General features: G+C 37.8%; 1 protein-coding gene across 2 annotated transcripts in view; it reads left to right on the top strand.

Moving 5' to 3' along the window:
- The first annotated feature begins 9,276 nt into the window (after positions 1-9,276).
- PNLIPRP3 (pancreatic lipase related protein 3) overlaps positions 9,277-25,776 on the top strand; it is a 36,693-nt gene continuing 20,193 nt past the window's right edge. For both annotated transcript variants that reach the window (XM_043476225.1, XM_043476223.1), the window contains exons 1-4: positions 9,277-9,443; positions 19,416-19,576; positions 24,593-24,712; positions 25,362-25,493. In XM_043476225.1, the coding sequence (XP_043332160.1) occupies positions 9,371-9,443; positions 19,416-19,576; positions 24,593-24,712; positions 25,362-25,493 (486 nt within the window). In that variant the 5' untranslated portion in view covers positions 9,277-9,370. The remainder of the gene's footprint in view (positions 9,444-19,415; positions 19,577-24,592; positions 24,713-25,361; positions 25,494-25,776) is intronic.

The raw sequence follows: 25,776 nt of genomic DNA, 5'->3' as shown, positions 1-25,776 counted from the left end.
AGTGATCCTTGGATTTCAGAGACTAGGAACCAGACCTGAAGTTGATTTTTTAAAGTGCCTGTCTATACTAGAATATGTGAAGAGTGGAATGAATAAACTTGTAGGATTGCTTCTTTCTCTATAAGTTGTTGAAAATTACAATTATAGGAATATGGGCCATAGACAAGAATTTTACTTTTTGATATATTTAAACCAAATCAATCTGAGTTCATTTAATATTTATTTAGATAGTTTCTTTCCTCTCTTTGTTCAGTTTTTCATTTGCTCATTTATTTATAAAAGGTCTGTTAAGAAGTACTGGGTGTCCCCCAAGTGCCAGGCCCCTCACCTGATTGATTTCCTTAACCTCAAGATGGCAATCCGTTGGCACAGTCCAATGTGCGACTAACTATAATGTAATAACAGCATCAGAGTTGGAGATATCTCTGGATAAGTGTGGAGGATCCTAGAATAAGTGATAATTTTCAATTTTGGGGTTGGAGTGGTTTCACATAGTAGATAATACTTGAGCTGAATCTGGATGAAGGATTAGGAGTTTACTCAGTAGAGGTGTGGGAGAGAAAATGGTGTAGAAATAGCAAAGATGAAGGCACAGAGGCATAGACATAGAGTGTGTTTGCAGGGCTCTAAGTGGTTCCGCTTGATGTGTGCTTAGAGTGAGGAACAGTGGGAGAAGCACAAGGGAGAAGTTTCAGGAAGGCCATACATTACATGCTGATGAGTTTGAACTTTATCTCATAGACAAAGCAGGGGAATGGAATGATGATATGTGTTCTAGAAAAAAAAACAAAAACTGTACTAATCAGGTATCACAACAAGCATACAATTCCACAGTCTTGGCTTTCAAGTTTACAGGTTATTAATGGAGATGAAGAAAGTAACATGAATTTTTTTACAGTTATGGGAAGGATAAAAGGTAATTATATGCATTATTTACAATAGCAAAGATACAGAAACAACCTGTGTCCCTTGATGGATGAATGGATAAAGAAATTGTGGTATTTATATACAGTGGAACATTTTTCAGTCATAAAAAAAGAAAGAAACTTTGCCATTTGCAACAACATAGATGGACCTCAAAGGCAATATGCTGAGTTAAATAAGTCAGACAGAGAAAGACAAATACTATACAATTTCTTTTTTATGTGGAATCTAAAACAAAACAAACTAAAACAAAACCAAACTCATGGATACAAAGAACAGATTAGTGGTTTCCAGAGGAGGGTGGCAGGAGATGGGAGAAATGGGTGAAGCAGGTCAAAGATAAAGAGGGGAAAAAAGCAAGAAAATTCTTTGGAAATTGTCCAGTATTAAAAATGAAATGATAAAAAATGTAATAAGTAGGATAAAAATAATACAAGATGCAGTGGATATCCATAAACTGCAGAGATCATATGTGACTAAGAGGAATCAGAAAAAATATTCATGAAAGGTATTGTCATACTTGAACTGGTTCTCAAATTATGAGAATGATTTTGCACATCAAGAACGGTGAGGAAGAACTGTCAAGATTGAAGAACCAGCATGAGCAAAACCTCAGCAGATGCAATGGGTGTGAAGGGGTGTGGACTTGAAGGCTCAGAAGCTAGACTGAGGAGCGGACAGGAGGTCCTTTACGCAAGTCAAATAGTTTGTTTCATTCATTAAAAACTTTTGAGGAGAATATGATTAGAGATGTGATTCAAGATGGATGATCTGTAAATAATGTCTAGAATATGTGATTGAAGAGACAGAAGCCTGGGACAGCAGCAGCATTTCAGGCAAGAAATGAAACCCCAAGCAGGGATTCTGCAGTGTGTTTCATAGTAGGAAAAGGATGAGGGAGATACCAAAGAGGAAGCATCAACAGAGTTCAACAGGACTCTCTGGAAGCCAGGGACCTTGAGGGTATCAAAGACCATGTGGACATTTCCTGCCAATGACTCAACAAATAGGAATGGCAAGGTTATGAGGAGAAGCTCTTTGATCAGAAAAGAGTTTCTTAAAACTTGGATATGGTAACTTTATGATTCACGTAAGACACCCAGTTAGAAAGGCCCAGTAGACAATTGGTGTTGCTGGGCGAGAAGCTTTGGAAAGAAGAGGGAAGATTCTTATAGAGAGACAAAAGGTGAGTCATAGGAGCGGGCTGTCCTGCCACAGGTGGAAATATCTACGCATCTACAAAATATGGAGAAAAGAGATGACTCTTGGGAATAATTGTGTTTGAAAATAAGAAAAGAAAACTGAAAAGCTGCCAGCCATGGAACAAGAGAAGCTGTAGAAGTAGGTGGGAAAACATGATTTCAGGAGCCTTGAAGATAAAGATGTGTGTTTCAGTGCCAGGGACAGTAAGTGCAGCCGAAAGACTGGGGAGAATCAACAATCTGAAAGGCTATTGAGAGACATTGTAGTGTTTAGGGTTTATAGTGGGTGCAAATCAGCTTTCATAATTATCTTGGGGATTATTTCTTTAACATATGTAACTTCAACTTCCTTATCTGAATAAAAAGTGAAACATATCAGGGTCATTGTGAGAACAAAATGGGCTAATGTAAATGTAACATCTAATACAGAACCTGATTAGTAAAAGTTTATTACTCATATCATGAGTCTTTCTGGGAAGAGCAGGGTAGGCTCCAGGGTAGACCAAGCATGCTGATCTAAAAATGGCTGGAGAGGGGAGAAAAAGGACAATGACTTGGGACTTTTTGGTGGTGAGGAGGTGAGGCTGGGACAAGGGTTTCCATTCCCATGTGCAGGGGCTTCCATGGTTTGGACTTCCCATTCATGCCGAAAGAGGCTTTCTTAGCCCATTCAGGCTTTCTTAACCTGCCTAGTTGTGGGGCAGAAAGGACAAAGGTAATAGTGACTCTTAAAATTTGTCAGCAGTCAAACATCAAAAAATGGAGTCAGACTCTTACAAAGAAAGAAAGTGTTAATTGCTCAGTTATGTCCAACTCTTTGTGACCCCATAGACTGTAGCCAATCAGGCTCCTCTGTCAATGGGATTTCCCAAGCAAGAGTAGTGGAGTGGGTTGCCATTTCTTTCTCCAGGGTGTCTTCCAAATGCAGGGATTGAACCTGGGTCTCCTGTGTTGCAGGCATATTCTTTACCACCTAAGCCACCAGGGAAACCTTTCTTTTTTACGAAGTGTTTCCCCAAATCTCCCTTAGCTGGACCCCAGAAATACTCACTGCCACTATAGCACCACCCTAAAAAGGAGAAGTATGATAGAAGGAAAGCCAGAGTGGAAAGAGACTTAAAAGTCTTAAAACGATTGCAGTCAAAGTATCTTAGCAAGTAAAACATTGCCAAGGCTTGTTCCAGGGCCTTGAAAGCACCGATACTAGAGAAGAGCCTTGAAATCCTTTTATGGACAAGCATTTGAATTATTTTAAAATGTGTTTGGCTGGATTTTCTCTACTCTACTTATGCCCTTGTTGTCCTTGTGATGGGTGGAAGAAAGTGACAGAACTACTAGCGAAGGGTAGAAATGCTGTTGGTCATGGAACAAGAAGTGTGTGGGACAGAAGTTTAATTCACACAAACAAATCATCACCCTCTCATTTCTTACCTATAAGTCACCTTCTTGTCCTTGGACCTACTTTTCTTGTTCTTCTTCCTAAAATCCCTGCCCATCAACTAACCCTTTGCTCACCCATGCCTACCTACCTCATCATCCTTCCTCCTGAGTCAGTCTTCCATGACTCTCCCTGTGGTTCATTTCTGTTGGGTCCACATTCCCTCACAATTGCAAAAGCCATTTACATCCAGACTTCCCTATTGTTATTTCACTTTCTCAGAACACCTACCCACTAATGATCCTCTCTTTCAGTCCTGCCTTTGTCCTAGGCTTGTTTGGACAAGTACCTAGCCTTTCTCAATGACATTCACTGAATATCTCCACACATTAACAGGAGACTGGATTGGACCTAAAAATAATTATTATAGCTCCTAATTATAGGATGTTTGCTATTCGCCTTGTGCTAAGCTAAGCCGTATATGAGCATAACCTCATTTTATCTTGACAGTAATACTCTATGGTATATAACTCCATATCACTCAGTCATGGTGATCATTTCATGATTTATAGGTATATCAAATCATCACACTGTATACTTTAAATATATACAATTTTACTTTTCAGTTATACTGAATATAGCTAAAGGAAAAAGAGAAATGAATAATTAGATTAAGGATAAAAGGCAAACAATAGTATTCAAAATAGAATTAGTGCAGGCAAGATATTGAGACATATACTTACTACTTAAAATATAGAGGGAGTCTGAGGCTCAGAAAAATTAACTAAGTTGTCAAAGATAGTGCTGCTAAAGTCCTGCCTGGCTTGAACCCAGATCCAATTCTAAAGTCCAGGCTCCACATCACCATTTCTTCCCCTGATTCTAGAAGTGAAGCCTTTTCAAACTATATTGAAATCCCACACATGATTTGCCAATTCTTAATGCAGGTATAAATCCTCCCAACTTCTCCTTTCTTTACAATTGCCTCTTTGATGGTGACATTTTTCTTTATTATATTATTCTGACTTTGCTGAATGTGAAAGAATTTAACTTTCCAAAGTGTAATTTTAATATGCCACATTCTAGTATGGCAAATTACTATTATGAGAAGTGTGCTACTTGGAAACTTCAAGTAGCCTTCTAGAGTAACTTGTAATTATAATGAATTGTGTTGATGTTATGTGCATTTTTATTGTATATAATTTAACAACTATGTGATGACTATCTAATTATAGTCTATAGTTCACAAAGTAATAGTTTACAACAATATTTCCTCAGTAGAAGTTATACTTCCACATGAGGTTCTTGTTTTATGTCTGCATACAAGTGGTGTATTACTACAAAATGTGCATACAAATAAAGCCTTACCAACAAAAAGAAAAAACTTCAGAAGTATAATCTGTTTTAGAAACATATTTTCCAAAATTTGCAGAGAAAATTACATCCCTTAAACCAATCAAAGTAAACAATTCATTAAAAGATTTTTGTCCTGTCAAACATTGTAAGGAATATCCTGGCAATAATTATGAGAGAAAAATACATTATTCAAGAATAAATCGGAGGAAAAAAAAGTAAATTTGTCTACCTCTGCAAGATGCACTGGGTATACACCTCAATCATTACATCCCTTAAGCGCTAAATCAAAGAACAGAGACAACAACAAAAGGAAATCTTGTTGACTCTTACCTTCAAGCTACATCCTGAGCCCATCCACTTCTTACCACCTCCATTGGTACCTTCCTGTCCAAACCACCATCATCTTCATCTGGATCACTGCAGTAGCTTCCCAACTGGTCATCTGGCTCCTTCCTTCCCTCTCCTACAGTCTGTTGGCAACAGAGCAGCCAGAAAGACCCTGTTATAACCAAAGTCAAATCGGATTCCTTCTCTATTTAGAGGCTGCCACTGGCTTTCTTTTCTCTGAGAGGAAAAGCTGAAGTTGCTACAATGACCAACAAGGCCTTGCCCACTCTGGCCTCCAGACCCCTCTCTGACCTAGTCCTCTATTATCCCCTCCTTCTCCCTCTGCCCCTGACACACTGGCCTTTCTGCTTTTCCTCAAAAACATGAGGCAGATTCTTGCCTTTTGACCTCGGCTTACCTGTCCTTTTTCCTGAAGTGTTACTAGTCACTCTCTTTTGCTCATATGTCACCTTTTCAGTGAAGCCTCCCTGGACCACCAAAATTAATAGCAATCTACTCTGCCCATCAATTCCCAGAGGCCCCAGTCTCCTTTACTCTGCTTTATTTCTCCATAGTTTAAGCCACCTTTTCACATACTTTAGAATTTACTGGTTTACTGTGTTTATTGGCTGCCCCTGGTAGCTCAGTTGGTAAAGAATCTTCCTGCAGTGCAGGACACCTGGGTTCGATTCCTGAGTTAGGAAGATCCCCCACAGGAGGGCATGGCAACCCACTCCAGTATTCTTGCCTGGAGAATTCCATGGACAGAGGAGCCTGGCAGGCTACAGTCCATGCCGTTGCAGAGTTGGACAACTGAGTGACTTGCACTTTCACTTTCCTCACTATAATATTCAAGAGGGCAGGGTCTTTTTTCATTGGTGTGTCACTGGAAACCAGAAGAGTTCCTGGCACATAGCAGCCACTCAGATATTTGGTGAATGAATGAATGAATGAATGCTAAGATTACTCAGGCACATGTCTTTGTATTTCACTCTTTCTTTGCTTCCCCAAAATAGCCATGATGCCAGCCTCCCTGAAATCTTGGATAATTCAAAGAGCTGTGCATTAAGAAATAGCCTAAAAAGTTATTTAAGAAATTATAGCCATGTTATTCAGGGTTCTGACATTAATACTAAAATATTCATCATTACATACTGAAAGGTTCTCTGCCTTACTAAATTTTCAAAATAATTTATCACGCCAGGGACAGAATTAATTGAATTATTTTCTACTCTTGAGTCAAGAATTCAACCGATATGCTGTTTTTCCTCTGTTTTAGTGTGCTGTCATATATAAGCACAGATCTGATTTTGTGATGAGCTTTTAAAAGCTATTGTTAATTCTTCTATGTGACATTTTTCAGGCAGAACTGCCACAATTCCAGTGAGCAAATAGGATTCACCAGTATCTGAACCCCGTTAAACATAATTGTTAAAGTATAATGAGTCTTTAACTCTCAGCATGATAATCTCTCTAGAGGAAGAATTTCCTTGAATGATATGAGATCAATGAAATCTAAGACTACATGTTTTTCTCAACAAAGACTGACCATATGTCTACTATGATAGAATTATTGCTAGATGCTGGAGCCCAAAGATAAACAAAAACCTGCCCTTGTCCCAGAATGATTTAGTCTGGGGAAGGAGACTAATAGGTAATTGCCTAATAAGTCTGTGATATGCTAAATGCTATAGCAGTTTCATTGAAAAGTTCTGTGAAAACATCGAAGAGAGATTTTTTTTTCATTTAACCATGTTTATTAACCACCTCCAGCACTGTGGTGCTGGAGAAGACTCTTGAGAGTCCCTTGGACAGCAGGGAGATCAAACTAGTCAATCCTAAAGGAAATCAACCCTGAATGTTCATTAGAAGGACTGATGCTAAAGCTGAAGCTCGAATACTTTCTTGGCCACCTGATGTGAAGAGCTGACACATTGGAAAAGCCCCTGATGCTGGGAAAGATTGAAGGTAGGAAGAGAAGGAGCTGATTGAGGATGAGATAGTTGGATGGCATCACTGACTCAGTGGACATGAGTTTGAGCAAACTCTGGGGGAGATAACGAAAGACAGGGAAGCCTGATGTGCTGCAGTCCATGGGGTCGCAAAGAGTTGGACACAACTTAGTGACTGAACAACAATATTAATTACCTGTTCATGTAGACATGAATAAGATGCAGTCTTCTGAGAGGTATAGATTATGTTATTCATGCTGATCCCACATGTGTGACTGAAAACATTGGATCTTGAAATGCCACTTGGGAACAATGTCCAGTTATAACTGGTGAAACTTTTAGGGCACACCTTTTTTGTGGTGTAGGGCACACCAACTGACTGAACTTGGTGCTGCTGGGTGGTTTAGGCTCTAATCACTACATGTCTGCACGCCAGGGTGGACTGGCTACTATGAGTTCAAGGAAATATTGCAACCAAAAAAGCACCCGAGACTTGTAACTAGTCTTATTCAAAATCTCTCCTTTGTCTGATTCTTGCACAGTGTTACAAGTTTTATATAAAAAGGCTGAATGCTTCATAAATAATTTAAAATTTTAATGCTATTAGGGTGAGACTGAAAAATTAAGAAACACTAAGAAATACTTTCAGCCATCTTCCATGAACATTTAAAAATTGAGAAACTGACCAAGGCATATCTGTGAGTTGAATTGCTCATCACTTAATGAAGTAGCCAAAAAGACAAATTTGTCTTACATTCAAGTGTATTATGAATCCTGTGTACAATGATGTATACCAAGTGTACAAGGGTATACTTAGCTATATGTGAACATAAACTTGCTCTTAGAACAATTAACATACTTGAAAATGGCAATAATAAAATTTACACAATATAGTACTTACTATATATTAGGTACTATTTGTATAGTAAGTAATTCAGTCATCTAAATGACCGTATTAGGAACCAGGATTGTCCCTGGTTTTTTACAGGCAGAGGAAAGCACAGTGAGCTTACTAGCCCAGGGTCATTGCTAATAAGTGCACAGCCAGAATTTGAACCCAGGTGATCAGGCTCCAATCACCAGGTAAATTCTATGCTATATTGCCACACAGGTAAGACAGCCAAATAAGCCATGTTCATTGTTTAATTCATAGCATATTCTGGCAGGGCCTTGTATTAAGTGGATGTTTTCACTCAGAAATGTGTTAGATAATATTCCATTGTTCCCTTTCTTTATCTATTCATCCATCAGTGAACATTTAAGTTGCTTCCATGTCGTGGCTATTGTAAATAGTGCTTCAGTGAATACTGGAGTGCATGTATCTTTTTGAATTATGTTTTTCTCTGGCATAAAAAAGAATGAAATAATGCCATTTACAGCAACATGAATGGACCTGATTGTCATCCTGAGTAAGTCACACAAAGAAAGACAAAAATTATGTGAAATTGCTTATATGTGGAATCTAAAAAAATTGATGCAAATTAACTTATCTATAAAGCAGAAATAGAGTCACAGATGTCGAAAACAAATTTATGGTTGCCAAGGAGGAAAACTGGGGGTGAGGGATAAGTTGCAAGATTGGGGCTAACATAAATACACTACTACATATAAAATATGTAACTAATGAGAACCTACTGTGTTACATAGGGACCACTTCTCGATACTCTGTAATGACCTGTGTGGGAAAAGAATCTAAAAAAGAATGAATGTAAATGTTTGTGTAACCAATTCACTTTGCTGCACAGCAGAAACTAACAACATTGTAAATTAACAACTGAAATTTAAAAATTAATAAAAACTTAAACAAAAATTAAAATAAAGAAATGTGTTAGGGAAAAATACATAAAATGTATAATCCTAGTTTGGAAAATTTTTTCTTTTTTTAATGTTTCTTAACTATAATACCATCCCAAAGTACTAAAATATCTTTCAAGAATGACTCAGTTTATGCCTAACCAAAATATTGCTAATGATGAAACAGCAACACCTCAGAAGTTTTAATTACCCATCACATAACACAAGGCACACCCTGCTAATTATCTCTCTTAACGTGAAGTTAGAAGTCCAGACTATGACATATTTACTTTGCAAGGCAGAAGAATTAAAGGTAGTGTGAGTCCCATGCTCTTCTGGACCTAGAACTTAAATACTAATTGATACCATTTTGAAGAAAACTGCTTGATATTTTTATAGTTCAGTGACTTTGCAAGCAAAAAACTTCAAGATTTTACATGATTTTTAAAAAATCAACTCAGATGTTTGGAATTTGGATTGCTGCACTTTTATTCTTTGACAAATCACCAGGTAAGACTCATAATCTATAATTTCTTTGAAACAGAGTATATTGACATCTTAAATGTAATTGACATGGACTTTGAAATATTGGCTCTGTTTATATTTTATTCTTCATAAAGTTATCTAAAGGAAAATGCACCAGTTTCATAATAATGAATCTGACAAGCATATGAAAAGCATCAATTTCCAATAAAATAAAAGTCACTGGACAGTCTTGTACTGGGCCTCCAGCTTCATCATTTAGTAGCTTTATGGCCTTGGACAAATAATTTATCCATTGAAGTTTCAGTTTCTTCAGTTCTAAGATGAGTATGTAGCAGTAAATAAAGACATACATATTTCCATTTTTATTACCTGATTCACAGTAGATGCTCAATAAATGTTTGAATGAATGAATGATTAATGCTGACTGGAAACTCCACATTGATTTTTTCCATTTGTGTCATGATCTTACACCTTATCTCAGTATTTATTGACTTCTGAACTTTATATTGTAAACTCCTTATGTATTAACATTACCTATGTAGTAGTTATTGGTTTCTTTTGTTCTTACCACCCTGCTTCAACATTGTGCATGTAAGCACAATAAAAGTTAGTTGATGCATTTTAACCAAAATAGAATCAAGGGATTTCAGTGTGTTTTAGTCCCTGCTGTCCAGCTCTCCCTATGGAATAAAAATAAAGGGATGGAGCCCTTGTTAGTTTTAGTATATGCCAGGAGCTATGCTCTATTTTCCATGATTTTCCTACCCCAGGACAGTTCCAGTTGAATGCTGAAAGCAGATTAATGAGTTCCAGAGCAGAATTAACTGAGTCAGGTATGCCCTGGTCTATTTTCTTGTATTGTCACATCTCTTCTCAGTGGTATCACCTCCTCCTAGAGTTCAGAGGCCTTCTTGCTATCTCTACTCCCAGCCCACCCCTCAAAATCCTCTCTGAACAAGGATATGAATACATTTTTCTTTTAAATCAACAAATACAGTCGCCTGCTATGTGCCAAGTACTGTGTTAAGCTCTGGAGACCCAGTTGTGATTGGTAAGTTCCATATCCATCAGAAATACGTGTTTTTCAAATATTTGCTTTCCAATAGGCAGTGACTTCTGTTTAGAATCTCACTGAATTAAGCACAAAGTATAAAATGGCAAGTACCAGAAGACTGAAAACAAATAGACTCTATTAAAAATTGAATAGGTGTGATATAGTTTACAAAACAAATGTGATATGGACTCAGTTTTTAAATTATGGCAGCTAAGATATGCATGTGTAATAGAAATATATATAACCTAAATTTTATATAACTATTTTTAAAAAGGCATTTGATCTGGCAGCTAACTGTCTCCTCAGTCCCCTCCTTACCCAGTTTTAATGTGATCAGTCATGCTTTTTCCTTGGTGTGCACACTGGACTTCTCTGCTGCTCTTGACTCACTTGGTCAACCATGACCCTGATTAAATCTGACACTTTGCAATATTGTGACTGCACTTGTATAGCTGAATGTGCCTGGAGAAAAACACATACCAGGCTGACTGTCTCACTGTGAAATCATGGTTGTTACACTAAAGTGGAGCATGAATCTGCCAAGCCATCATATTCGGCTTCCCTGGTTGTTTCATTTTCCCAGGCTCCTGGGTTACTTCACTCTTCTCCCTTCTTCTCCCCTCTACTCAAACCTCCAGTGCCTTCCTGTCCACTAACACTCTTGGCCGATGGGCTCGTTTCCTATTTCGAAAAGAAAATAGAAATAAAAAGAAGAGTCCCTTCATAAATCCCCAGTACCACACTTATCCAGTTACCTGTATTTCTATGGTAAAACTTATATGTTCACATTAAGTGGAATAAAGAAAAAAAATAGATATATATGGCTTTAGACCCATTTTTTTCTACCGAGTTTGCTGAAAACTAAAAAAAGGAAACAATAAAAACCCCACTTTTTTCCTCAAAGACTTTTAGATTTTGAATTTTCAGACTAAGGTGTCGTGGACCTGCCTCTCCCCACACCCCCCATCCTATTTCTTCAGTTCCATTCAGGGCAGCCTCCTCGTAATTCTTCATCATACCAGATGTGCTTGTACTTCTTCCCTCTGCCTGGAATGCCTCCCAGGAAATCCATAAAGTTTACTCCTCATCCCCTCCAGGTATGGATTCAAATGCCACTCTTCTTCGCTAGGTCTTCCCTGGCCACTCTATTTGAATTGTAACCCCTCCTGACAGAAACACACTTGCACCTTCACCCTTGTCGTGTTTTGTGTTTCTCCCAGCACTTGCCACACTTAAACATATACCATATTTTATGTATTCTTATCCATTGCCTGCCTTCTACCCCCAACTAGATTACATACTCCATGGGTGCCTGAACTACTTTTTCCACTGCTGAGTCCTCAGTGCTGAGAACCACCCCTGGCATATAATAGGCACTCAGATAAATACTTCTTCAATAAATTAATGAGTCTATTTTCTAGCTTTTCTATGTCATTGAAAAAGGCTGTACACAGTACCATAAAGAAAAGACTCATTTAGAAAGTGGAAATTAGGGAATCTGCTCTCATCTCTTTATGGCAAATAGATGGGGAAACAATGCAGTGACAGACTTTATTTCTTGGGCTCCAAAATCACTGCAGATGGTGACTGCAGCCATGAAATTAAAAGACGCTTGCTCCTTGGATTGAAAGCTATGACCAACCTAGACAGCATATTAAAAAGCATAGAGATCTTTGCTGACAAAGATCTGTCTAGTCAAAGTTACGGTTTTTCCAGTAGTCATGTATGCATGTGAGAGTTGGACCATAAAGAAAGCTGAGCACCAAAGAATTGATGCTTTTGAACTATGATGCTGGAAAAGACTCATGAGTCCTTTGGACTGCAAGGAGATCAAACTAGCCAATCCTAAAGGAGATCAGTCCTGAATATTCATTAGAAGGACTGATACTGAAGCTGAAACTCCAATACTTTGGCTACCTGATGCGAAGAACTGACCCATTGGAAAAGACCCTGATGCTGGGAAAGATTGAAGGCAGAAGTAGAAGGGGATGACAGAGGCTGAGATGGTTGGATGGCATCACCGACTCCATGGACGTGAGTTTGAGCATGCTCCAGGAGTTGGTGATGGACAGGGAAGCCTGGTGTAGTGCAGTCCATGGTTTCACAAAGAGTCGGACCTGAATGACCAACCAAACTGACTGAACAGAGGTGGCTCAGCAGGTAAAGAATCTGCCTGCAATGCAGGAGACAAAGGAGACATAAGTTCCATCCCTTGGGTGGGGATGATTCCCTGGAGGAGGAAATGGCAACCCACTCCCGTATTCTTGTCTCAGAAATCCCATGGACAGAGGAGCCTGGTGGGCTACAATCCATGGGGTTGCAAAGAGTCAGACATGACTTAGCAACTGAATGCACATGCCAATTTATGATTTCTTAGCCAATTAAAGCTAGTTTCATATAATGTGCTATATTTCAGATGCTCCTGTAAAGAACTTTTAGATCAAAGAGGAAACAAAACATTTCAGTTGAAAAATACAGCAAAATATGACTCAATAATAGAAGAAACTATAAAAGAACAATTAACATTGAAAGAAAATTTTAATTAATAAAAATAGAGGTTAATGCATTAGAAAAACAGGAAGAAAACAATATAATTGATAAATGTAAGTGGTGGTTGCTACATAAACGTGAAAAAAAAAATGAAGCCATGATGGCAGTTTTAAATAAACAAAGGGAAATAACCATGGATGTGAAAGACATTTAAATGATTACATTTTGTATAAATTTATGCTAAGAAAACTGAAACTCTGTATCAAAGTAAATCCCAGATAAATGAACATTTAAAAGTAAAAGAGTAAAACAAAAATATTATGAAAACAGAGTGAAATCATTAATGATCTTAGAGTGCAGATGGTTTTTCTAAACAAGAAAAAACTCCAAAGCCATAAAGGAAAAGATGGATTATGTTGTTGAATAAAATGCAAACTTCTATATGACAAAAAGTAAAATCTATTAAACAAAAATATATAACAACTAGAATGTCTTTGCTAAATATCTGAGAAAGGGTGTAAATATTTTTAACTGTTCAAAGAGTTTTTAAACATAAATAAAGAAAAATAACCTTTTAGGAAAATGTGCATACAGCATGAAAATCTCACCCGTTAGACAATGTGCAAATGCCAGAAATGCACAAAAAGATGTTCAAGTGTATAGGTAGTTAAAAAATGCAAACTAAAATGGCAAAAGTTGGTGCATATGGGAATTTAATGTGCATACCCTTCTGCGGTAGATTTTATTGTTCCCCCTTATTTACCCCGCCGCCGCCCCCAAAGGGTTCCACAGAGCCGCCTTTGTCCACAGGACACCGTACAGCAGAGAATAGTGCCAAGTCTGAAGGCCTGCTTAAAATCTGCCTGGTTCGGCTGTTACGTCCATTTCCTTGGCCCCAAGAGTGCTGAACAGGGTCTGTTCCTTAAGCTTGGATCCTGGAATAAAGAAGACTGATAGCTCAGAGCCACATCCAACCTAAAACCGTTGCAGTCAAAATACAACATGAATAAGAAATGAACTTAATTTTTATAAGCCAGTGAGACTTGGAAATCATTTGTTACCACAGTGCAACCTAGAAAAAACTAATTGACGACATACCTCCCAGTTCTGTTTAGTGATAGATTGACCTGCATTGTGGTTCATTTTTGCTTATGAAACATTGAACAAGGTGATCACCTTTTCTAAGTCTTCCTTTCATCACACATGACACATAGGGCTTAATCTGTTTTTGCTTTTTTAATTATCATTATTATAAGACAAAAAAGCCAATGTGGACATAATTTGGCGGAAAAATACTTTTTAGTTTTGTGGCTTTTTTCTTACTACAAAGGTAATTTATATTCATTATTGAAAATTTGAGACCATAAATGAATAATATGTTGGAAAAAAACAAAAACAATGCTAACACCATTGTTAATATTTTGGTGAATTTCCTTTGAATTTTATCTTTTCCCTCATACATTTTAAATGAAACTGTATATTCCAAGTAGTTTGCTTATCTGTCTTTTCCCACCAACACTATCATTCTCACTTTCTTTAAGTGTTTCATTGCAAATTCTCTGTAAACATTTAAATGGCTAGATAATATCTTTAATTCTATAATTTTAGAACTATATCCTTTGGTATTTAGGCTATTTAAATTACTGGCCCAATTTCAAGTTACTAATTTTATACCAAATGTGTATTTTTAAACAGCTATTAATCTTTCCATTTTTTTCCTAAATAGTTTTAATAGCTTATGATGTTGATAAGCTATTGTGTGTTAGTCGCTCAGTCTTATCTGACTGTTTGAGACCCCATGGACTGTAGCCCGCCAGGCTCCTCTGTCCATGAAATTCTCCAGGCAAGAATACTGGAGTGGTTGCCAGTTAAATCACATCTAATTTCTTAACCACATCTAATTTCTTCTACTTTAATGCCCTTTCTGTTGCCCTATGGGAAAAGGGCTTGATGACCAATACCCCTGATAAGTTACAAACATAGAAAACATGCAGTATTTACAATCTTCATTTTTAAACCCAAACTCTCTTTCCTTGACTGAATAATGTAGTTGAGAACTTAGAGTGTTGCAGTGGTGGGTGTGGGGGCGTGGGGCATGGAATGGAAAAACTAAGGCAGCTGGACTTTCTATGAAAAATAGATGGTTGTATTAGAAAGCTATTATCCAAATTGAAATCATTGGTTCAAATTGGAACTGAATGTATATGTGCTTCAAGAGGAAAAACAGAATGGATTCCAGGCAGGAGAAATACTGATGAGACGCGGCACTGTTCTAGGGATATATTGAAGAAGGCACATTTTCACACTTCCAACAGGAGGAAACAAAGTCAGCCAGAGAATCCTGGAAAACAGAAATGGCACACAAAAAGCATGATCTGAATGTGGAGTCAGATCAAGTGACACTGACCTGGAGGAATTTGTGTATTGTGGGAAATAAGAGTTCATTTGAATATTCTCCTTTGAAGGGAAGGGGTATGTGAACAATGGAAGTGCCGAGAAGGAAATAGCATGCTGGCTGGCTCTGAAGGGAAGAAATATTTATCGGGTCATAGTAATATAAATTTGGTTTATTGATTTTCAATTTTTTTAGAGTCAGTGTACAGATAAGACAGGGGCGATTTAATTATCGTCATAGAACAAGGACTGAATATTATCAGTCTTGACAGTATGAATGTAAAATTGCAGCAGACAGATATCAGAGATGGAAGACAGGCAGAGATGCAGTATCTCTTCAAACTTTGTCTTGCAAAGGCATGGAGACCTGGGTTCGATCCCAGGGTTGGGAAGATCCCCTGGAGAAGGGAAAGACGACCCACCCCAGTATTCTGGCCTGGAGAATTTCATGTACTGTACAGTTCATGGGATTGCAAAGAGTCGGACATGACTCTTGGACATTCACTTCGCACAAACACCCATCCAGGAGCAGCAACAGTAGTTTACGTTTCCCTAATACTCCCAGAACCAGGCACAGGCTGCCCGCTCAAAGAGGCCAGCCCCAGCCAGCTAGCACCCCTTTCTCAGAGGCCTGAATACCAGCTCCAACCCTGCCACCTCTTCTGTTTCTCTCACCAGCCCTTCTGCTTGCAGCCGCTCCCTGTAGGTTGTTCCTCCTTTCCTCTTCAGGTCTCCAAAACCTGATTAGTAACAATGTATTGTATTAAACTCTCACAGTTAAAGTAACTAGAGTGGTTTCTGTTTCTTGCCCTGGATGATCCAGGAAATAGGTAGATTAATGAAATCCTCATTTATTATTGCAGCAAGTTAATAGATCATGTGTGACTGACGTTGATAAATCAAAACCTAGTAGTGTAAACACATTATTTAGAGATATGGAGGTAACCATAAGAACTGCAGACATGTGTTTTCAGTTGTTGCCTCTGGGGAGAGGGTTGGGTGTATGGGTGGGTAGGTGAAAGATCAGAACATATTTTTAGCATACACACACTTCTTTGATTAAAAATGTTTTAATTTCCTTTCATCTATATTTATATTTAATATAAATGTAATTATATTTATATTAAATATAAATTAATAAATATACAATAAATATTATAATATATTTAATAATGTATAATAAAATATATTAATTAATAAATATATCTCATATATATTTACTATGGAATCTTATTCTTAGGGAATGAAGCAAAGCAAAATTTCCTAAAACTACGAAGTTAAAAAATAGTGGACTTGAAAATCGAGATTTATTTAATATATTTTGGTAAGGGATGAAAGAAAATCCTCAAATTCAAGTCTTCAAATAGCTCTAACCAATATTAATAAATAATCATAAGTTGAATAAATTATCAATTTTTGAATTGAATAACAGTAATTGAATAAATCATAATTATAAATTAAGATCATAATTGAATAAGTTAAACTATCACTCTGAAAAACAGTATGCAATTAAGTTTTTAAAGCATTTATTTATACAAAACAAAAAAAACAGTTGACCCGTTTATCCCAGGCCCACAACCTCCTGCCTCTGGCAACCCCCGGTCTGTTCTCTGTATTTATGAGCTTGATATATCATCATTATCTGATTTGTTTCATTTAGCACAATACCCTTGAGGTCCATTCATGTTGTTGCAAATTGCAAGATTTCATTTTTTAATGGCTGAATAATGTTCAAATGTATAAATGTATGTTCTACAGTTTCTATTCACCAGCTGATGGAAACTTAGATGGCTTCTCTCCTTTTGCTATTATAAATAATATTAAAATGAACATGGGTGTGCATGTGTCTTCTGAGGTTCGTGTTCTTATTTTCTTCAGATAAATACCCGGAAGTGAAGTTGCTGGATCATATGGTAGTTTTATTTATTTATTTGAGGAGTCTCCATACTACTCTCCATAATGGCTGTGGTGGTGATTTAGTCGCTTTGTTGTGTCTGATTCTTGCTACCCCATGGACTATAGCCCACCAGGCTCCTCTGTCCATGGGATTTCCCAGGCAAGAATATTGGAGTGGGTTACCGTTTCCTTTTCCAGGGGATCTTCCCAACCCAGGGATCAAACCTGTGTCTCCTGAATTGCAGGCAGATTCTTGACTACTGAGCCACCAGGGAAACCTGTAATGGCTTTACTCATATATATAATATAAATATATCATATATATAACATCAATATATAATATTATATAATATATAATATACTCATATATATATCATATATATAGTATCAATATAAATGGCTATACTCATTTATATTCCCACCAACAGTGCATAAAGTTTGCCTTTTCTCCACATGATGCCAACACTGGTTATTTTTTTTATAACAGCCATTCTAACAGGTCTGAGGTGATATTTCATTGAGGTTTTGATTTGTATTTCCCTGATGATTAAGCTGTGGGCCTGACATATATGGCCTTTATTGTGTTGAGGTATGGGCTTCCCAGGTGTCACCAGTGGTAAAGAACCTACCTGTCAAAGCAGGAGATGTAAGAGATGCAGGACATGTATGATCTTTTTCATGTATTATTGAATTCTGTTTGCTAAAATTTTGTTGAGAATTTTTGCATTGATGTCAATCAGAAATAATAGCCCCTAAGTTTCTTTTCTTGTGGCATTCTTGTCTGATTTTGGTATTCAGGGTATTACTGGCCTCGTATAATGAATTGGAAGAGTTCTCTTCTCTGCTATTTTTTGGATGAGTTTGAGAAGGGCTGCTATTACTTCTTTGAACGTGTGATAGAATTCACCAGTAGAGTCATCTTGTCCTTTTGTTTACTGGGAGCTTTTTGACCACTGATTCAATCTCCTTAGTAATTGATCTGTTCAGATATTCTGTTTTATCATGATTCACTCTTTGTAGGTTTGTGTTCCTAGAAATATATCCATTTCTTCTAGGTTGTCCAATTTGTTAGCATATAATTGTTCATAGTAGTTTCTTATGATCCTCTGTATTTCAACAGTGTCAGTACTGGCTTCTCTTTCTGTTCTGATTTATGTTTTTGAGTCCTCTCTTTCTTTCTTGGTGAGTCTGGCTGAAGGCTGGTCAATTTTACCTTTTCAAAGAGCCAGCTTTTAGTTTTTGTGTTCATCTATAAATGAAAGTGTAAGGTCATAGTGAAAAATGAATTAGAGTCAATGAATGAAAGAAATGATCAAGACCTAGTTTTCCCCAAACCTCTCATTTTAAAGATGAGTAAAGTGAGCTCCAGAAAGAACAAACAGTTAAAGCTGAATGAAACTTTGCTCTCATTTATCCTCTCTGAAGGGATTCCTAAGTGGTGCTAGTGGTAAATAATACACCTGCCAATGCAGATAAGAGCCACAGGTTTGATTCCTGGGTGGGTAAGATCCCCTGGAGGAGGGCATGGCATCCCACTCCAGTATTCTTGCCTGGAGAATCCCATGGACAGAGAAGCCTGACTGACTACAGTCTGTATGGTCTCAAACAATCAGACACAACTGAAGCAACTTAGCCCGTAGGCATACACTCTGAAACATTTTTCAGACTGTGTGCTGTGTGCCAGGCATGGTACTAGGCTCTGGAGACACAAAGATACCTTTCACCAAGAGTTATAAGTCTTATAAGAAAAAGAAGACCCTCAGGGAAGACACAGTATCCAATCTTATGTCTCTGGCCCACTTTAACGAGGACTATCCTGTGTAATGGTTCATTTAATCTTCATAACCAGGCTGTAAGGTAAGTGGAATTGTCTCCATTTTACAGAGAAGGAAACTGAGACTAAAAAAGGTAACATAATTATCCAAAGTCAGGGATGTGTCGTGTCAGATCTCCCACACTCTCATCTGCGGTGCTGAAGTCCACATGGTCATGGCCGTGAGATGGAGAAGGGGTGGGAGGGGAGGCGGAAGGGAGAGCAGTTTTTGGAAAAGACTCTCCTTGAGTCACACTTGTTTAAAGACTAATTTCAATAAACCCTCTTAGTGTGAAACACAGCCGTTCTCTGGGCCTGGTTCCTATAATACTAACACTCTATCTTTTAGCTGCAGGGGAAGAAGTTTGCTATGAAAGGGTGGGATGCTTTAAAGATGGTCTGCCATGGACTGGGACCTTCTCAAGACAGTTTGCAGGGTTACCCTGGTCTCCAGAAAAGATAAACACTCGCTTTCTGCTCTACACTAGACAGAATCCCAAAGTCCATCAGGTAAGTTAACTCGCTTCCTTCACACACGTATTATTCTAAAATAGAAGATGTTACTCCAAGCACAGAAACCATAGATAACGTATTCTGGTAGAAACTCTTGAGTTAAAGGGAAACATTTCTTTTTAGTGTTGTGAGCCACATATTTCTCTCATTATTTGCCCTGTTATTTAAAAACAAAGATTGCTCTGAATACGTTTTTCATATGGGATAAATTTGATATTTCGTTCAGTTAATATATTAATTGAGAACCTTCCACATTGTAAGACTAAAGAAGCAACAATACCTATTATGTACTAAATTGAATAAACAAGACAGTGCCTTAAATTTACTGCACTAGGAGAAATGAGATATGTAACCTAATAGCTTTGTTGCAGCATGATTTTGGTCTGTGATGTAAGGTAACAGATCAAAGACTTTGGGAACAGAGAGAGGAAGGGATTACCTTCCCCTTGGGAGTGGGGATGGGAAACAGGAAGGACTTTTAGGAGGGTTTGAGGTGTGTCCTGAAGGAAGGGCAGGGTTTTCAAATGCAAAGACAGGGAAATGGTGTGAATGCACACACACACACAGAGGAGAGAGACAAGAGGGAGTGTTTGATAAATGATACACTGTTGGGTTAGACAAGGCAGAGAGGAAGTCTTCAAATGTGGAGTGAGTTAGAAACACAGTTTTAGAAACAATTTGTATAATTCCTTCCTGGGGAGATGGGCTATTACCCTGGGAGCCATGAGGACCCATTGTGAGTTTTTAGGAGGCTCTAGGACCTTTATTCTAGCTGCAGTGTACTTTCTGGCTTGGAGCTGGGAGAGCAGGGGTTGGGGGGTGGGGAGAGGGAGGCACTGCCAGCTGGTTTAGTCCTCTGCTGTCTAGTCAGTAGCCACATGTGGCTCTTGAAATAAAGCTAAAAATTCAGTTCTTCAGCTACGCCAACCACATTTCAAGTGCTCAAGAGCTACACATGACCAGTGGCTACTGTGTTGAACGGCACAAATATAGGACATTTCCATCATCACAGAGAGTTCTATTTGACAGCACTGAATAAAGCTCTAGTGCGATTTGGATCAGACACGGGAGCTAACCAGAGCCAGAGTAATGAGAGTGAGTACTTTAACAAAAAACTGACGTGTTGAACATGTCCTGAGATTTCACATATGCATGATAGGAAGAAAAATGACCCTCTTATCTGAAAAATTTAGGGCAAAAGAAAAAGTTCAATTTTTGACAAGTGAAGTTGGTTTAGACTATTGGAGATGTTAGTCGTACAACTTGGCAGGCGGTCTGGAGCTGCAGAAACACATTCAAAATCTTTTACGCAGAAGTGAGAGTTGAAACTCAGAGTGCATGAGATCTCAGGGGAGAGAATAAAGCATGATACGAGACCCAGGTGGAGCATCTGCATTTAGGGGGCAGGTGGGAAAGGAGCCAGGGAAGGAGCAAAAGTCATCTCCAGTCTTTACCTGCTTCTATAACCTTGAGGCTTGCTTTCCACCAGACCCGTCACATGCAGGGCAGGTCTCACCAGCCAAGACAGCCTTCTTCTAGGCCTTCACACCCTGCAAACATAGCTATCTACTTACCAGACTCACACATACATATGTACACATAACTCTTTACTGAAATATACCATCTGCTCTATAGATTACGGCTCTGGTGAGAACAAAGAAGACAAGACAAGACTTTAATTTGAGTACAGAGAAACTTATAAAGAAAATTTCTTCAAAAGTTTGATTTCTATAACTGTCAAAAAGGAAAGAGAAAAGTATTACCCAGCTGTAGAAAGGAAATGAAATTCTAATAGATGGTACAATATCTTGCAAGTGTTTTGCTAAATTGAATATGCCAGACACAAAAGGACAAATATATGATTCCAGTTATATAACATACCAAGAATAGTCAAATTCAGAGAGACAGAAAGTAGAATATCAATAGTCACTAGGGGTTGGGGGAGGCGGTGATGGGAGTTAACTGTTTAATGGGTACAGAGTTTCAGTCTGAGATGATGAAAAAGTTCTGGAATGGTGGTATTGCTTGCATAACAATGTGAATGACAGTGCAAGTGAATTTTACTCTTAATGATGGATGAAACAGTAATTTTATGTTATGTGTATGTTACCACGTTTTTAAAAAAGGTAATACAAATGTTTGGGGGCACCTCTATCCATTTGGGACTTTCAGGGTGAATTTTTCTGCTCAGGACTAACTGTATCCCCTGATGTTGACCCTCAGCCCTCGTAGGACTTGCTGATCCGTTATCCTTCTGGACAGAGACATGCACTAGAACTTTGTAGAGCATAGGCAGTAAAACAGAAGGTGATGAAGACCAGTCTTCAGGCAAGGCTGAGCCCAATGGGCAGTGGAGAGAACATCAGAAAACCGAATACTTTCCTAAAAAAAGGGCCGTAAAAACAGTGCTTTCCACATCTTTCCCACTCCCTTCCATTTGGAAAGAATCATGTGTGACAACACAGATCTGTACCCGAATTTTGCAATAGATAGACACCTGAGGGTTTGTTGTTAATGTGGTTTTTAATAACAGCTAGGTTGTAGACTGAGTCATGGTGTGATGCTAAAAGCAAGGATCATCACAGGTTTGACTCATGCTATACTGTATACATTTGATTACCTTTGTTTATGAGAAAGAAGTAAATCATGCAGTAGCTTAGCAATTGAGACTTAGCAATTTGGGAATTACCAAATAAGGAACTGGTAATCAAGGCTTAGCAATTGGTGAATTGTCAAGGATCAATTTGTTGATGTAAATGGTCTTCTGAGGCGTAGGTCTCAGCTACCTTCCTGGAAGAATAAAACCAACTTTTTTCCCATCAATCTGTGACTTCTTTTTTTTTTTCTTTCTTTCTTTTTTTATTTTTTAAATCATGAGAGTATAGTATCCGTGACTTCTTAACCTTAGTGACTCACTGCCATTGCTAGTCGTGATGCATGGTTGTGTAATTACAGTGGTTCCTGTTCCTGCAGCTTTTGTCAAGGCTAGAACATGCCTAACTGGTGACTGTTTTTGCCTCACTTATAGGATGGGTTGATTCCATGTCAGTTAGGCTCCATGACCACTCAAAAATAAGAATGTTAAGAGAAAACACCCCAGCACCCAGCTAGACATCAATACTCTACTCTTATCTCTAGATAACCTGTTCTGTCCTGACACCCTTTTTAGTTTCTGTCCTTGTGGGATCCAAGTTGTCTGCTTTTGATTCCATGATGTTGTTTGGGAATTTCCCATTTCCTAAGTTAGTGTGTCATTTTAAAGTGGTGTGCTAGATTGAATGCACAGTGAACAAAGTTGTTTTGTTGCCTTTTCCTATGTTAATAAATCCTTAATGGCTTTTGTGACAACAAAGAATTCTTGGATACCATAATACTTGTCAGATTGCCATTCTGAGGCTTGTTCGAGGTCCCACTTCTTCCAACTATTCTCATGACAGTGGAAAACTATACGTACTTTTTCTACTAAATGACGTTTCCTAAATAGGTTTTTTTTTTTTTTGGTGTAGAAACAGGAATACAGTAGGTGTTTAAGGGGCTCCAGCCAGAGTTGGAATGGGCATTGAGTTCTTTTAAATACATAGATATACAAACATCTTTGCACTTGGATTCGATTATTTAACAGAGAAGTGCTTGCTGAAAAGCCCCAATACAATAGATTTTATTATCTACATCACAAATTCTTCAGCTGGTATGCATCCCATCAGGGGAAAGCACTATGATCAGATCACAACTTGAAAGCCCAGTGGTGAAGTGCATGGCTTTAGAGAGAGACCATGTGGGTTTGAATCCTTCTCCAGGATTCATCAGCTGCAGTACTTTTGGACAAGTGACTTCCTTTCTCATTACACCCCTTCCTAACCTGTAAAGTTCGTACCTACATCACAGCATTGAGAAGGCCAAATGAGCTACTCTACACAGTACCCACAGGGCTTCCCTGGTGGCTTAGTGGGTAAAAAGTCTGCCTGCAATGCAAGAGACCTTGGTTCGATCCCTGGGTCAGGAAGATCCCCTGAAGAAGGGAATGGCTCTCCACTCCAGTATTCTTGCCTGGAGGATCCCATGGACAGAGGAGCCTGGTGAGCTTCAGTCCATGGGGTTGGATAGAGTCGGAAATGACTGAGTAACTAACACTTTCACTCTTTCACAGAGTACCTATAATGTAGATAGATACGAGTTTTATCTGTATTATAATTATTGCCATTTGTAAGCCAGCTTGGGATTCTCTTAATTGTTTGTTCACAGTCTTGGAGAGACTTTAGTAGGTCGTATGATTAATCGTATATACCGTTAAACACAGGTAGCTAGTAATCAGCCATTCATTTCAGTTTCATGAGTATCTAAATTTGCTGTTTTTTAGTTTAAGATTACCATTGTCAAACTTGCTATTTGCTGATTTGACCTTTTATTTTTTCTCTACTTAATTGCTTATACTTTTGACTTATACTTTTTCTCTTAATAACAAAATCACTTAAATTAATAGTATTCTAAAGCCTTCAAGAGTTTTGTCATAAAAACCATCTAACAAAGTACAAGAAATACAAAACAATATTTAACACCATCACATAAAATATCTTAAATATGCTGTTGTATTTCATGTGATAAGGATCTAACCTCTACTCCTCATTCATAAAGTGTGGTGGACAATTTTATCTTGTCACCTTTGGAATATGCATCTAAGCCTTGGATAAGGTAATTCTCATGAGTTATGTTGACAACTGAAAAATGCTGTACAAAAGTAAGGCTTACTGAAATTCTAACAAGCATTACCTTGAAACCAAACATTTTGATTTCTTTTCCATATGATAAAATTTGTATGTTGCATTTTGTAATGCATTAATAATTCCTTGGTACTTTTGCAATATGTAGCAGTAACTATTTCTTTGATAAAAATGTATTAAAGATGGTTGTTAAAGTCAAACTTAGAGGAAAACTTTTTAGCAAATTTAGAATATTTCTACTAAATGTTAAATAATTTTCAATTATTTTACCTTAATTTCTTTTCACCTGAAACAGGAAGTCAGTGCAGTTAATTATTTAACTATCCAAGCCTCACACTTCGCAACAGACAAGATCACACGTATCAATATACCTGGATGGAAATCAGACGGCAAATGGCAGCAAGACATGTGCAATGTATGATGTGAATAATCTCTTCTTTATGGTGTATTAAAGCTTTATGTTTAATGTGAATGTACTTTGCAAGGTACTAACGTGTATTCATGGAAATTCTCCATTCAGTTATTCACATTAACCATATTCCAAGACCCAAATGAATTACCCATTTCCCATTTATTTTCACTGGTTATGAATTGCACAGATTATGATAGAAGATTTTTATAATTATTCTTAGTAAATTTTCATTTTTGACAAAAGATTGAATGGTATGATAAATTTCTCATTTAATTTAAGGAAAACATTTCCAAGTTCACTCCAGGAAATTAATTTTCCTCTCTTCTACTCAAGATTAATAGACTGCTAACGTAGTAAGCAATTAATTATTTACAAGCCATACAGTGTGGTAGAGTCAGGCTGTCTGGAATATTATGGTTCTATTGACTAGCTCTGTGGTCATGGGCAAGTTAATTAACCTATATTTGCCTAGGTTTGCTTATCTTTAGGTGAATATCAAATAAGTTAATATATGTACAAGTGTTAGGACAGGGCCAAGCACACAGTAGGTCCTCAATACTTGCAGATGTTATTTCTTGTTGTAGAATCAGTTGTTTGGGCACTCTGGTTTCCTTTAATTCTTATTTTTAATACTTACAATAAATCTTTTTAGGTGCTGCTAAAAGTGGAAGATGTGAATTGCATTAATTTAGACTGGATTAACGGTTCACTGCAATATATCCACGCTGTAAACAATCTCCGCGTTGTTGGTGCTGAGGTGGCTTATTTTATTGATGTTCTTGTGGTAAGAACAGTTGATTGCTTTAACATTACATTGAGCCAGCTTTGTATCGTAACACCGAGAATTTGGGGGCAATTCTATGTACTTTTTTATTAGTTTACACAAGTACCGAACATGTAAAATAATAAGCGTTGGTGTATGGTAGCCAAAAAGGGAATGTTAGGTTCCTTCTGGTGAAAGAAGTGCCTGTAGTTCTACAAATCGCCACTTGGTGGCAGTGTGTCTTCACCGGCTCCTCACCAAACCCATCCCCGCCCCTCAGGGTCGCCGCCTGGGTCGGCCTGGA

Source organism: Cervus canadensis, chromosome 8 (assembly GCF_019320065.1).
Source record: "Cervus canadensis isolate Bull #8, Minnesota chromosome 8, ASM1932006v1, whole genome shotgun sequence".
NCBI lineage: Eukaryota > Metazoa > Chordata > Mammalia > Artiodactyla > Cervidae > Cervus > Cervus canadensis.
The sequence above is the reverse complement of the archived record's forward strand: the minus strand, read 5'-3'. Positions and strand labels throughout refer to the sequence as shown.